The sequence below is a fragment of the Symphalangus syndactylus genome, chromosome 11, assembly GCF_028878055.3.
Source record: "Symphalangus syndactylus isolate Jambi chromosome 11, NHGRI_mSymSyn1-v2.1_pri, whole genome shotgun sequence".
Lineage (NCBI taxonomy): Eukaryota > Metazoa > Chordata > Mammalia > Primates > Hylobatidae > Symphalangus > Symphalangus syndactylus.
Genome location: NC_072433.2, coordinates 68,636,438 through 68,651,990, shown reverse-complemented (window position 1 = coordinate 68,651,990; position 15,553 = coordinate 68,636,438). Strand labels below are relative to the sequence as shown.

At 41.3% G+C, this 15,553-nt stretch overlaps 1 protein-coding gene across 1 annotated transcript in view; it reads right to left on the bottom strand.

The window, feature by feature from the left end:
* The window catches only part of RASGRF2 (Ras protein specific guanine nucleotide releasing factor 2), a 273,318-nt gene that overhangs the window by 143,208 nt on the left and 114,557 nt on the right, over positions 1-15,553 (bottom strand). The window contains exons 6-9 of the mRNA XM_055298177.2: positions 10,336-10,415; positions 9,746-9,939; positions 4,654-4,763; positions 3,314-3,432 (exon numbers count right to left, since the gene is read on the bottom strand). Coding sequence (XP_055154152.1) covers positions 3,314-3,432; positions 4,654-4,763; positions 9,746-9,939; positions 10,336-10,415 — 503 coding nt within the window. The remainder of the gene's footprint in view (positions 1-3,313; positions 3,433-4,653; positions 4,764-9,745; positions 9,940-10,335; positions 10,416-15,553) is intronic.

Genomic DNA, 15,553 nt, shown 5'->3' with positions numbered 1-15,553 from the left:
TTCCCACAGAATGGCATTCAGGACTATGCCCTTTATTCTTAATTCTACTGAGTAATGAAAAAGAATGAAGAGCCATTTCCAGCTTATTGGGTTAGGCATTTGAGAAGATATAACTGTCTCTAGACCCCAAGTTACAATTTCAGAGAACACTGGTACATTGAAAGCACATGACTTGGAGTCCAGGAATGATTAAAATATGAGAAAGGTCCATGTCTTATTCTCAAGGCACTTAGTCCTGTATTCAGTCACCTATATTTCATTTTCCTGATTTACATTTCCACAAAACACTGTTCACAATGCATAATAGATTTTGTACAAAATGTCAACTTTGAGTGCCTTTATCTTCTACTAAATATTCATACATATTTCATATTATTGAAAATAGGAAGTCATTCCAAAATCTGGATCTTGACTTTTAAAGTTTATCATAATCTTGCAGGTACTAGTCTAGGTGCTTCTGTGAGCATTAGCTCATTTTTACAACAATCCGAAAAGATAGCTACTACTATTAACTCCAATTTAAGGAGAAGAAACTGAGGCAGAGAGAAGTTAAGTAAATTGCCCAATATCACACAGCAAGGAAGTAGGGCAGACAGGATTTGACTTCCAGTGATGCAGCTAGACTGTTTTCCTATCATTGCCTCAGACACCCACACATTTATTCAACAAACTATTAATAGATTTTAGAAAACAATGATAATATCGGACCATTTCTATAATATAGTCTTCTGTATCCTATCCATCAGACTAATAATGGGAAACCATTTACAATAAAACTTTCATTATTTCAATCACTAAATCCTCATCAAAAAACATTCAAGAGTTGCTGATGCCTTTATTCTGAGGTGACCTTTCAGATGATCTGGATGACGTATTTTTCTAGTTCTTATGAATAAAAATTCACATAAGGTGGAGACCACATGCACACATGCACACATACACACACAGAAATAGACCACATATCATCCCTAAAAGTAATTAACACAAATATTAGTACACCTTTAGAGACAAATTGTAGACCATTTCACAGAAAATAAGAATCCCTCTAAATTTTTTTTAAATAATAATTTTTGAAAATACCTCAATGGGTCTTAAAGTCGTTAAGGGTGTTATGCAAAAGTGATAATAGGAGTAAACAAAGCAAAACAATGAAAACTTTCCAAGTTGTCTGTGATTGTATTACTTCCTAATTTCAGATTAAGGTCTGAATTTTAGAAACCAACTCTACTGTATAACTCTTAAACAACTAACCATACCACACATGCAGAAAAATACTGCTAAAAGGCAAATCATTATATTGACATCAACACAATAGTAATATCAGAAATATTTATAGCTGACAGAAGTGCCTTAAACATGTGGTACATAACAAGGAATTAATAACATATGGGCATGAATAGAGGGAGAAATTGTTCATGATTGTTCTCTCTCCAATTGCAATGAAAAAAAAATGACATTCGGTATTTGACCTTCCCGCATTTTCATTATTTTTTCAAGCTCAGACCTAAAAAAGTTTGCTTTTTAGCAATATAGTATGTTTGTGGGTAATAATACTTCCCAATCAAAAATCCTTTAAGAAATTGTACGCTATAGAAACTTTTGTCTCCATTCTCACACACTATCAAGCACAAGTCAATTAGTAGACATTTTCAGCGAACTCCAGTATAAGAAAAATACAACATAAAATACTTTACAGTCATAATTGCAATTCAGTAAATAATTTAATTCAACGCTCATTTTCCAGGTATCTGTAACAGAAAGCATCATACTAGACAAGGCAAGGCAGAGAGAATTCCTAAGTGCTGCCCTTCAGAGTTTACGGTAACCAGGACAGAGAGGCATACAAGCAAGAGGATGAAATATATGCACCAGGAGTAAAGTGCCTTGGAAACAAGCGGAAGGTAAATCCATTCTAACTGGAGGAAAGGGGAGGAGGAAGAAGAGGAAATTATAAAAGGCTCCTTCGAGGTATCTGATCTGAGCCTGGTGGGACAAGCAGACCTTCAGCAGGCACAAAAGAAATGGATAAGGACATTCCCAGCCCCCAGGCTGGGGACAGCACAAGTAAAGGCACAGAGGCTGGCAGGCAGGAAGCCAATGTGGGGACACAGTCTGTGCAGAGGAACAGAGGAGGCATTACAAGGGCCTGATGTTGTTAGCATTATATTCCACCCTTATTTAAAGAAAAAAGAATATCTAAAGCCAAAAATGAGAAAAGGAATCATTTCTTAAAATACCCTCCCAAACTTTAACATATGTGTGGTTTCTCCTTGTAAATAAATAATGGAAAATAGAATGGCATGCATTAAACTTTTAAAGTAGTCTGTGCAAAAATTAATGTGCACAAAACATTGTCTTGTTCTTGATGAGGTAAAAAGAGATTTTAAGCAGTATATTATGGTAGGCAATGGCAACACAAATATCTTCAAATGATATTGGCACATTATAAACAGAAACTACATTAACGATTAATTTGAGTTCCAAATTTATGTTCCACTCCTCACCAAATTCAAAATTATAAATGTGTGCAATATATTGTCTCAAATCAATTGCCTGGGGCATTCTCCCCTCCTCCAGAGGACCTAAGCACTAAAAAAATAACTTGGGATGTGGTTTACATCTTGCATTTTGAAATCACAGCCGAGGAGAAAATGCACTGTTAGGCTGTTGCTTCTCCACAGTTTCCGGCACAAATATCTTCAACTCTTCAAAAGCTTAATTTATCGAGTGATGCCCCCAAAGCACCCTTCGCAAACACGACAGCTTCCGCAGTACCAAAGCGTGGCAAGTGTCCATCAGAGACATTTCATCTGGCAACGGGAGTTACCAGTCGAATCAAATTATATCGTGTGGGGCGGATCCGGAAGTGCTGATGAAAAATGGGAACAACAGACAGCTGTTTTCACTTCGGACATGGTCCCCAGTCTTATGTGAAAGGGCTTTGAGCAACGCAAGTTTCTCCTGGGCCTTGGCCTGGGTATCGTCAGCACTTGGCACTGCCACGGCCGTGGGCCAGGCCGACCGGTCCTCCTTGGAGCTGCAGAGAATGTCCGGGCCGCTGAGGAGGAGCGTCCAGTCAGAATGTAACTGCCTGCCCCACTCGTGCTTTACTATGATTGTGTTGCTGTTTTTCATGGTCCCTGAAAAGAAACAGCACAAAGGTGGGCCTCAACCACCGCCTCGGCGAAGGCCGCGGGGGGTCCTGCGGGCACCGCACCAGTCACGCCTGCTCAGAACGCCTTCCGGGGTGTGCCGAGATCATGTGACAGCCGCACAGCGCATCAGGTCGCGGGTCCATTTCACAAGGACTTACCTTGGCGGATGAACGTTTGGCTGGTGTCCAGCAAGATGTCACAGCCCTCCACGATCATTCTTTCGATGGCAAGGTTTTTCCTTATGTTTTCAGTGTCGCTGACTTCATCGTGCATTACTCTGTGACACAACACAGACAGGATCACAGTAAGAGAGATTTTCTCTTGCCCTAGCATGTAGGCAAAGAAGAGCTCCATCTGAGAAGCTCGGTTGCAAGCTTGTATCGATTGAACCGGGGGTTTGGGGGAATCAGGCTGGATCTTTCCAGGCTTCAACAGGTCATGACCGAAAGCAAAGCCAATGTGCCTCATGATTCTAAACAGTAAATGGGTCAGCAATTACGAGCACCCTGGGCATGTCTGCTTCTAAGTGCAACAGGAAAGCAACATGTCATTTTGTGGCCAGTTCCCGTCATTGAGATTAGGGGGCCATTTCTTGGAGGCAGACTAAATAAGAGACCTTTAGACCATTTATCCCATATAAGCTAAAGTAACACAGACATAAATAAGTGCTTGTAACAATGAAAAGTCACTGAGAAATGCAAACTGTACATTCTCTAGCTTCTTAGCAAATATGAATACAAAATGCAACTGAAAGTCTTTTTTGTTGAGACAGGGTCTCGCTATGTTGCCCAGGCTGGTCTCAAATTCCTGGGCTCAAGTAATCATCACCCCTTGCACCCTCGTCTCAGCCTCCCGAGTAGCTGGGACTACAGGTGCACACCACCACACCTGGCCATCATTTTTTTTTTTTTTTTTTTTTGAGACGGAGTCTCGCTCTGTCGCCCAGGCTAGAGTGCCGTGGCGCAATCTCGGCTCACTGCAAGCTCCGCCTCCCGGGTTCACGCCATTCTCCTGCCTCAGCCTCTCCGAGTAGCTGGGACTACAGGCGCCCGCCACCGCGCCCGGCTAATTTTTTGTATTTTTAGTAGACACGGGGTTTCACCGTGGTCTCGATCTCCTGACCTCGTGATCCGCCCGCCTCGGCCTCCCAAAGTGCTGGGATTACAAGCGTGAGCCACCGCGCCCGGCCTCATTTTTTTTTTTTTTAATGCTGAAAGAAACATGAACATTTCCAAACTTAAACCAAAACACACCTAATCTGAATTACATAAATTCACATGCTATAAGAACATTTTCCAAGATACGTATTTTTCTTGGTTCCAATGAATGTGAATGATGATTCAATATCACCTCACAAGCTAGTATTTAACTTCCAGGTGAATCTGAGAAGCTGGATTTGCTTTGCTTCTTGTTCCTTGGAACATATACAGGAGGTTTCCACGACAGACTAACTTGCTGCTTTCCTCTCCCAAGCCTTTATTATAAGTTCTTGGCGTACCTGGACAGTTCCTCTAGCTTTGATTTGGCAAACTCCAGGCTTTTCCTTTCCACATGCTCATGGGGTGTGTGAGCGAGGAGCTCATGGAGTGTGATGATATATCTGGGGATCTAGATGCAAACAGAGGCCAGTGTGAGCAAGACATCAGGGTGGGTGACAGGGCCATCATTGCTTCGAGAAGCTTGTCTCTACTCTCCTGCTTTTGACTGTTTTACACATTTTTAAAAAAAGAAATACAAATAAAATGAACTACACTTCGCACTTCATGCACACAAAAAAAGACTTCACCAAGAACACATGAAAAGGTGGAAATTATTGAAGGTACAAAGAGATGGTTGTTTCTTTAATTTTTTTTACATACTCATACACTTTTGAATCATAGTTTTTGAAAACTGGTTCAGAGGGAAACAGATATGGCTATCATCAAGTCACTTGAGTCTGTATTTTAGATATATTAGTCCATTTGCAATGTTTTTAAATCAACAATCCCACTGCACTATTCTCCCTAAGAATTAAAACTTGGGAGAAGACATGTTCACCTTTATTACTTTCTGTTTCTACTTTATCTCAATTCACCTCCTTGCAGTAAAAAGTATTGTTTAGGTTATTTATTTGTACTTTTGTTTATTAACAGACTATCTGAATTCCGTCAAAGACAGAAACTCCACCAACCAGAGGAAGATCTTAATAAACCATGATAGAGATTCAACTTAATTTCTAGTGACACAACATATTTATTGTGGGCTTAATTTTAACAATAACATGCATGAACATCTACCACAACATTACCCACTGGGGGGTTAGACTGGGTGCTCCAGGCTTTGCCAATGTGTCCAGTCCTCCAACATCATAAGGATTATGTCTCCATTTTATAGATAGAAAACTAAAATGGGAAGAAGTTTTAGGCTTTTACAGATAGAGAACTAAAGTGGGAAGAAGTTTGGTAACTTGCCCAAACTTGCCCCATTGGTGGCCTCACAGTAAATGGCAGCATCAACTATAATCCCAGCTCTGACCAGTGCACTAACTGCCCTTTCTCAGAGCTCACCCTGGGAGCTCTCGTCTGCGGGGACTGAGGTCTTACTCAGCACTTGAAAGCATCTTTAAGAATGAAGAAACTACAACGGCTTTCCAGGGCCCTGTGTGCGGTTTCTTCCATTCTGTCCTGAAGGGTCGGTGGCCCTACCTGGTGATCTGCGTTGGCTCTTGTGCAAGTGGTGGCCTTCATTGGGCTGCTTACCAATATTTATTGAGTGCCTCCATTTACACACTATGCATAGACACGGCCACCATTAGCACAGACATTGAACTTCAGCTCTGGGATCGCACCCTAAGGAATCTCATCAAATCAAGGCTTCAGGAAGCACAAACAGGCCCCCTTCATCGTGGGAGGGTGGGACACAGGAGAACCCTCCCTTTGTAGGATATATGGAGGAGATTTTCTGCTTCTTCTCCCATGAACTTCTCACTAATACAGCCCTTAGGGTTGTCCCACCTGATGAAGTCTCCTGGGATAAGTGTGCTTTCAAATATCCTTTTCGCTGGCATAATTGCATGACTGATAAAAGTTAGCCTCTAATTAGTAGTTCCACAAGAAAATCAAGGCAATCAATAGCTAATGTACTCAATTTTTCATAGCAAACGGGACAGGTGTAGGAAAGCTTGAGTACTTATAATGCACTGAAAATCCACAAAACTGAGTTTGGTCAATACTCTCATGATCCTTCCTCATTACTCAAATTTCTTTTAAAGTGCTCACTGGCTAAGATTCAGGTAGATGGATTTGAATTCAGTCTCTGGCCCTTTCTGCCTTATGGTGAAGGAACAAACAGGCACTGAAACTGCCAAAAAGCAGGCAAACGAAGTCCTGCAGAGAAGTGGTCAGCTCTCCAAAGGGCTCATCTGTAACTTCAAGAGCTGATTATAAATCTCTTCCCCCAAAACCAAGAATCACAGGAACTGTCTAAATGAATCATAATTCTGCTTTCAATTATGGAGCAAATACTTGTCACTTTATAGACATTAATTAGCTTGCTCTCCAATTACAGCAAATAAGTGGATAGAATAGCAAGTAGCTACTTTCTGGAGAATATCTAACACTGCTGTTCTTGTCAGGAGCAGATTTCACGATTGGCTTACCAATGGACTTCAACACATACATATCCAAATAAATACATGAGCAGCTGACGCCAATTTAAATGGTACCAGCCAAGCCACTGTCTTTAATAAATAAAAGTTATGTTAATGACAACATTATTTTCCATAACAAATTTCTTGGCAATACTTGGACTTACTGTTCTGATAGTTCAACTGGGGATAATTTTACTGCATCATCCAAATTCTACAATTTCTCCATGTTTCCATAGTTCAGCATAGCTTGATAACAGCAGCAACTGACTAACTCAAAAAAGGGCCCAGAAGGAGGAAGACAATCACCTTCTCTCTTCTACACATACAAGCTAAAGGTTTCCAATTGCCTCTCCTCCTCTCTCTTCCCCTACACTAACTTCTGCCTCCATATCTGGGCTCAAGAAAGTCTGGACAGAGGTCTCTTGGCAGTATAAACTAGGGTCACCGCTTCCATTGTTGGCCTCCAGCAAAAAAAAAAAAAAAAGTGAGAACCCTAGCCTCATCCTGAGGTGTCCATCCTTACAAGGGAGCAAGGCAAATACGCAGAAGTACCACTGCTAATACAGAGAGAAGCAGAAATAACCGGACCCTCCAAGGGATTCAAACACCTCCATGACTATTTCACTTCATTAGTGAAAGAACTACAAGGGAACAAGAAGGAGAGAGTGAGCTTAGTAAGGAAAAACCTCTCAGCTTCAGCTTCTAGAAAAGGCAATTTCCCCCAAGTGTTTTATAGGGTTATTTCTAGACAGAAGGATGAAGAGTGAGGCATCAAGTGAAGAAGACAGAAGGGAGACACCAAGGAGCATGAGGCCCTTGGGCAGAGAACTCTAATGACTTCTCCTCGTCTATTCAAAATAGTTATGGGGAAGCAAACAAAGACAATTCTGTGCTCTTTCAGTTTGCTCGTTTCTTGCAGTTGGACAATTCTGGCTCAATTCTTTGAGGCTTCTTCCAGATCAAAGGCTCCCACAAGCTGAAGCCTCTGGTTAGACTTGTCTGGCAAAAGCCAGAAAGCCTCAGTATCTGACCCAACATTCTAAGGTTTGAGGTCACCACATCCTTGGGGAGGGGGCTCCTAGACTAACACCAAGCTCCTTGAAACACCACATAGTTACCCAATCCAAAACATCAGAACTAGTGTAGTCACCCTAGGATCACCACGTCAGAGAGCTGAGAGTCTGGAGATAACTAGAGGTCAGCTGCCTCAATTTACAGATTATGAAATAGCTATTTAGTTTGATTCAATTATTTTCCCCAATGCTATGAGTGAGACATCAGGTCTCCTAAAGATTCCCAGTCCAATGTTCTTTTCACGACATTATAAAAATTCCCGGGGGTCAATCAAAATGCTCAGTCATTGCTATCAGGCATAGTTTTCGGGAGAGGAAGGGCAGGGTGGTGGGCGAGTATCCCAGCATTTTAAAGAAATCCAGAGACCTTTCCAAGGCCCTACATTCGCTTTATTTGGACACCTCATCTACAGCGAAAGTGCAGCTCTGCCATTTCAAAATACTGAAAAAATCACACCAAGAGGGAATTAAATAGCACGAAGAAAGACATCAGGGGGCTGTCAGGTAGGGAGCTGGTTCCTCTCTGAATGCCCCACGTGTCTTTCACGACTCTATCTTTGTATATTCAACTGACTTGGGGTTACTGAACAGACACAACTTGGGGTACTGAATCATAACCTAAAGATAATTGTCAAAAATTCACATAGAATCTCAGAAGAATGTTATTCTATATAAGATGTTTCATTATAAATAAAATCTTAAATTCCAATTACATAGATAGTTTTCTTAAAAGTCTGAAATCTTTCTTGTGAAATATTTCCTCAGAGAGGCAAAGAGTTCAAACAATTCAGTTCCAAAGGAAAACAAAAACAAAAACACTATAAAGTTTCACTATACTTAAGTGGTTTTAAATGCATCCTTTTGGTTAAAAATCTGACTAAACTTCTATGGCAACTTCCAGGATTTCGAGCGGGACTGACAAACTTCAAGGCAAACAATTGTGCACCGCAGCCACATGTCTTTCTGAGGTTGCAAAATGATTAGCCAGGGTCAGAGATGCCTGCTCAGGAGGACAAAGCGCTCCAAGTAACCATAACACACATGATTAGTAGAATCGGTTTACCGCATGACCATTTGGAGGCCTGGCCAGAAGCCATCTAAATTCCGCAATGGGAACACTCAATGCTCTTCCAAAAGAACAGAATCGACACTTTTCAAAAGAACAGGAGATTCAGTGCACATTTTGGCCTCCCTGGTTCTCACTTCTGGGCTCTTAACAGTAAAGTCCTAGATCCAGGAAAGAATGCAAGTGTTCTTGACCCCTTGGATTCCTCTAGTCCCCAAAAGGGAGCCCCTGCAGCCACCTGACTAGTTGCCAAGAGTCCTCAGGTCCCACCCGTGCCTTCTGTTTCCTAAGTCTCCACAGCCTCTGTGACCAGGGAGGTCCTCCTTTTGTTCTCCAGGGCTCCGGCCAAGGGAGACTCAACAGCAACCGCGACAGGAAGGGAGGATGGGCCGGAAAACAGAAACCTTCCCAGCAGTCACTCCATCCCCAAGAATCTTTTATGCAACTAGCATAAACTGGAACATTTGCACAGAATCCTATTTCTGTAAACCAAATAATATTTTTAAACATGCTGGAGGAGGAGACTCCATGAAAGAGGTCTGTGTGGAATCTTTCTGTAAAGAGAAAATTGTGCAGCGTTTCAAAAAATCATTCTTGAATTCTTTGCTTCAAAAATGCCTGGTTTTCTTAAATCCATGAGACACAGAGAATGTGTGGCACAATATTTGTTTATCTCAGGGTCAAGCTCAAGACAGCAACAGATGATGCATCTGTACCATAATTCCTCCCAGGGCACACTTACGCATCTCACACTGGTCATGCTAGGTATCCGTGACATTGAGCTGGAACCTCTGACTTACAAAATGCATCCCAAGTGACTTACCTGAAACATGGGATAGGTCAAGAATGTCTCCAGCATCCTCCCCTCACAGGCTGGATTGGCTTCGTACTGTTTTAAGAGTTTGTCAAAATCTCTGTTTTGCTTACAATTGGCGAGAACTTGCAGGCTGTACTGGTGATTACGCACAAATTCTTGATAAATGTTCAGCATGGGGAGCAAAATATCAAACAGATCAGCTGGAAAGAAACAGTAAACATGGCTGTTTCCCTTGTTGCTTGGTAAATTACCTACCCTGGGCAGGAATGGCAAAGAGTGGGTCCCAGCACCAGGTGTCACACATGCATGGAGCCACAACCCTGATGCCTGAATGATGATCTGGTAGAATGTACTCGTGGGCAGCACTTGACTCCGGCCCCAAATTAACTATGACAGGCCAGTGGAAAGAGTCAAAAGGTAACTAATGAGGCAGGGCCCAAAGTACCCAAAAGGCAAGGAGACAGGGTCCTGGGGTACGGAAGCTCCCAGGTCAACAGGGTGATGCAAACAGTTTAGGCTGAATAATGTTGGAGCTATTTTACTCCAATTGCGGCCACTCTAAAAGAAAATCTTACATCTTTAAAGAATGCACTTACCTAAAATTAAAGTGGGCCAGTTTGCTATCCTTGCCTTTAGTCCTTGATGAAATATTTCATGAAGAAACATGATTGTTTCACTATAAAAAATGGAAAAATAATATAATTTAGTTGCTATAATGTGTTTATTTTGTTTAAAATCCAGAGTCCTTAAAGCCTTAATATATACATAATACATATGTTCCATAGGGCCTCCAAACTATACCCAATAATAACATGGATATACTATCCTCTATCAAGCAATTATGACAGCCTCAGCAAACCCTGATATAACATTCAAATATTAGAGGACAGAAAGCACCAAATCATTGTCACATAACCCTTCTTCATCAATTTTTAAGTGAGCTTTCCACTATTAGAATGCAGTACTTCAATCAATAATCAGAAAATTAAAGTTATGACCGTTTTTCTTTTCATATGTGATTCTAGATAACTCAGGAGAAAGTTTCTCTGTCAGCAAAATGAGTTTTGACAGAAGGAGAGAGGATGAAAAAAAATCTAGAGCAAAAATTTTGACAGAACTCCACTATAACCACTCCCAAGATACCCAAGACAGAAATGCAAAAGAATCTTCTGCAAAGAGTGAAGCCTACACAGAGATATTAAAATAACGATGATGTATAAATTAGGGATCTAAATTCCTAAAAGGGCCAAGAAGGGTAATTACCAAAGTCAAAACATCATTTGCTTTCTCCTCATTGCAATTAACCTACTGCAATGAGCCTTTGAAGCCTTTTCTGAACTAACATAGTGACACAATCAAATACAGAACTGTTCATCTCAGTGAGATCCCTTGGCTTGTTATTAGTCAAGTTCCATTACAACAGACATCAAGAAGTCCTTACAATTTCAAATGGTCCATGAAATAAAACAGAAATGGCTCCATGAGATTCTAATTTATTTTTCTTTTATAACAATTTTAACGAAGTAGTGTTTGTTGTTCAAGGATTTCAACCAAATCTAGTTTGGCAGGTATTATAGATTAGTCATTCAATCTGTATTCCATCCTCCTTCTAGGTGGAGAGGGGTAGAACTAAAACTACATTTCCCAGACTCCCTTGCAGCTATGGTTCTGGATGTAAATTCAGTTCCACTAATAGATGCACTTGGAAAGACAAGGAAGGTGGAAGTAGGGGCCATCTTCCTGTTGCTGAAAGTCAGTCATGGAGATGTGAGTGCTTTGGGGCAATGTCAGCACCCAGCCTTAGGATTCTAGTTTCTGGGAACCAGCTTCCAGAATCTGAGAGGCATCTGTGGCAGCAGCGGTGGTGGCAGTGGTTTCCTAACCTCTGGATCACATCTATGTTCTCTGAAAGTCAACAGTTTAAGGGCCGCTCCCTGACTTTACTCCCCTAGCCTTTCCAACAGATTCTGTAAGCAGTGAATTCCCTCCACTCAGAGAGGGATTTCTCTGTTCTATGTTGAACACAAACTAATTGATACATCTACCTTCATATTTTGATACCTGGATGGTTAGAAAACAGATGAAACAATTCTGTATATAAATAGGAAGATTACATTTTCTTAACTATAAACCTGTGTTGAAACTCAAAATTATTGAGCTGCCTAGGGCTTAATTTCAAAGGCATGTAAAGGGAATCTAGTTAAACAACAGTAATGATATAAAACTTCTTTAAGCCTCACCTTTAAAAACACACCTCTTCACATTATGTTAAGTGAAATAAGCCAGGTACAGAAAGACAAGTATCACGTGTTCTCACTCATATTTGAAAGCCAAAAAAGTTAATCTCATGGAGGTAGTGAATAGAATGGTGGTTACTAGAGGCTAGGAAGGGTAGTGGAGAAGGGGAGGATGAAGAGAGGGTTTGGTGAATGGGTACAACAGTACAGTTAGATAGAAGGAATAACTTCTATTATTTGATAGCACAATAGGGCAGCTATAGTTAACAATAATTTATTTCAAAATATCTAGGAAATTTAGACTGTTCCCAACACAAAATAAATGATAAATGTTTGAGGTGATGGATATCTCAATTACCCAGATTTGATCATTTTACATCATATGCTTATATCAAACTATAACATATACCTCATAAATATGTACAGCTATTATATATCCATTTCATATTACGTATATGTATTATATAACCATAAAATGTATCCATAAAAATTAAAAATAAAAATGTTTTAAAAATATCTTTCCAAATCTCCATCTAAGTCTAGATGTGGTAAATAATTGCTAGTCTATATGAAGAGCTTATGGCTTTACCTTCCAAAGAGAGGCATATCTTGACTCTGAATTTAAACAATATGATAAACCTGGCCTTTCCTGTTTCAGATCAAGCAATCCGGTGGAAACAAAGAGCCAGAGGCAACCTAAACGAATGTGGCACAGCCTCTTTATTTACCTCTAGGTACCACCCTGTTTCTCTGTTCCTCTTTATAGCAGCTCTCCTCAAAAGAGTTTTCAATACCTACCCTCTCCAGTTCCTCTCATTATCAGAGTTCGGTACACAGTCCCATCCACTGCCATCAGACCTGTTGAAACTGCACACTTGGTGACTGAAGTATCACCAGAATGCTGTACTGCCTGAGGATGAAGGGCTACCCCCAGGCTCCTTTGGATGTCTCACACACTTGAGAGGAGCCATTGCCAGCAAGGTGGGGAAATCTCCCTCCTTCCTTTTAACAAAAGAAAGCCTAGATTTTAATCTCATATTATCAGACTACCACTCATCACCCTTCCTTTCTGCACTGATCTACAGACACGCCAGTGGCTCTTCCTGATGCCTTGAGATCTGAGCTCTCAGCTCACAGTTGCTCTTTTCTACAACACTACTCTTATCATAATTCTTGGGGATTCCAATATGCACACAAACAACATTTCAATATCCTGGCCTCCCAGGACCTTGAACTCTTCCTCCAAAGATCTTGTCCTCCACTGACCTCAGTCAACATCCCCTTGATTGTACTCTAGACCTTGTCATTGTCAATAGCTGTATCCCTTCCCTGTCTCAGTTTCAAGCACAACATTCTCTGACTACTTCTTTTTTTTTTGTTTTTAATTATACTTTAGGTTTTAGGGTACATGTGCACAATGTGCAGGTTTGTTACATATGTATCCATGTGCCACATTGATTTCCTGCACCCATTAACTCGTCATTTAGCATTAGGTATATCTCCTAATGCTGTCCCTCCCCACTCCCCCAACCCCACAACAGTCCCTAGAGTGTGATGTTCCCCTTCCTGTGTCCATGAGTTCTCATTGTTCAATTCCCACCTATGAGTGACTACTTCTAATCTTGCACTTCACTGCCTTTAGAACCCTGACTCCAAAATTCTTTCACACTATCACGACCCAAATCCCCAGATCCCACCACCTTTTAATTGGCAAAAACCTCTCATACCAGCATTACTTTCTTTCCTCAGTTTAGATTCCATGGCTCATTATTATAATCTCTTCCTTGTATACAGCTTCAACTTCCTTATTCTTTTCTCACTTCATCACAGCAGCCACAACACCAATCCTAATTAATCCCAATCCTCCACCCACTCTGCACCTGCATCCATGCAGCTGAAAGTGGCTAAAGAAAACCATGCAACCATCCTGACTGATCTCACTGGAAAGTCACAACCACTAGCCTAATAAGCTAACACAAGCTCTCAGTGCTGCCCAGCTTTAATACAACATTCCTGAATCCATTTACTCCCCTGTCCTAGTTATCACTATTCCACACCTCTTTCTCTCTTTTCCAACTCCGACACTTCCCCCCCATCTGCCCCATCAGCGGATGTCCTTGCCTCCTAACTGCAGAAGTGTCCATGTACTATTCCCTCCCTGCTGTGCTCCCAGCTAATGACAATCTCTTGACCTGTGCAGTACATTCTGTCCACTTTCGCCTTTGTAAGTTTACTGGTCAGCAATTCCCTCTCTCCTCCATCCTTCTTTTACCCTCTTCATTTGCCTCTAGGTACCACCCTGTTTCTCTTCTCCTCTTTACAGCAGCCCTTCTCAAAAGAATTTTCTTTGGTCTCTAATCAAAGTTACCATTAAACTTCGAGTTGTTAAACCCATGGTCAATTCTGTTATTGCTCATTTGACTTTTTTGGCATCTTTGTTGGTTCCCTCTTGCTTTCGTTTCCAGGACAACTCACTCTTCTGGTTTTCACTGACAACTCAACGGATCCTCTTCACTCTTCTTTGCTGGCTCCTGTTTATCTTCCTGACCTCTAGATGTTGGAATATCCATGCTCCTCTTTTCTTATCCATCTGTATTCACTTGCTTGGTAATACCATTCAGACTAGCAGCTTTAAATACTATCTGTATGCTAGAGGACTCCCAAATTTCTATCTTCGGCCCAGAATCTTCCTCTGAACTCCAAACAAATATCCGATCCCTACTCACTTGACATCTCCACTTAGATGGCTAATAGCATCTCACGCTCAACAGATCCAAGAGAAAACAGTTCATCTTTTCCCCTCAGCCTGTTCTTCACTCAATCTTTACCATTTAGTAAACAGTAACTCCATCCTTCTAGTTGTCCAGACCAAAAAACGTTGCAATCTTACCTGTCTTTTTGCTTTCTCTTAAAACCCACATCAAACCCATCAACAAATCCCAACTGTTGAGTCCTGATGGATAAGTAAGCAACAAGGAAGGGGCCTCCGATGGGGGAAGGCTCCAGGTAGGGGAGAAGAATGAATAATTGTTCTGAGAAACACAACCCGCTAGCACAAGGAATGACCTTTCCACACCTAGCCCCCTCTTGCGCAACCCTGTAAAACTTCCCTCCAGCCCCTGCCTCTCTGCAGACAGCCCCTTCTCTGCTGTGCTGCCCATTGCACCCTTGCAACATGTTTTCACACATTCTCTAACAAATCTGCCTTGTTTTATCTACAACTGTTTTGGTAAATTCCATGACACCGGCCCCAGCTAGTCACATCCGTGACACCTACTGGCTCTGACTTAAAAATACACCCAGAATCCAACTACTTATCACTGCCTCCATTATAATCATCTCTTACTTGGATTACTGAAATAGCTACCTAACAGGTGTCTCATCTCTCACTTCGTTTATTGAAATAGCCACCTAATTGATCTCCCTACAGACTATTCTCAGCAGAGAAGCCAGAGGGAGCCTTTCAAAACAGAAGTCACATCACACCCCTTCTCTGCTCAAAACCTGACCAATGTCTCCCCCATCTCATTTAGAGTAAAAGTTAATGGCTGTACCATGTCCCACCTTGATAACTCCC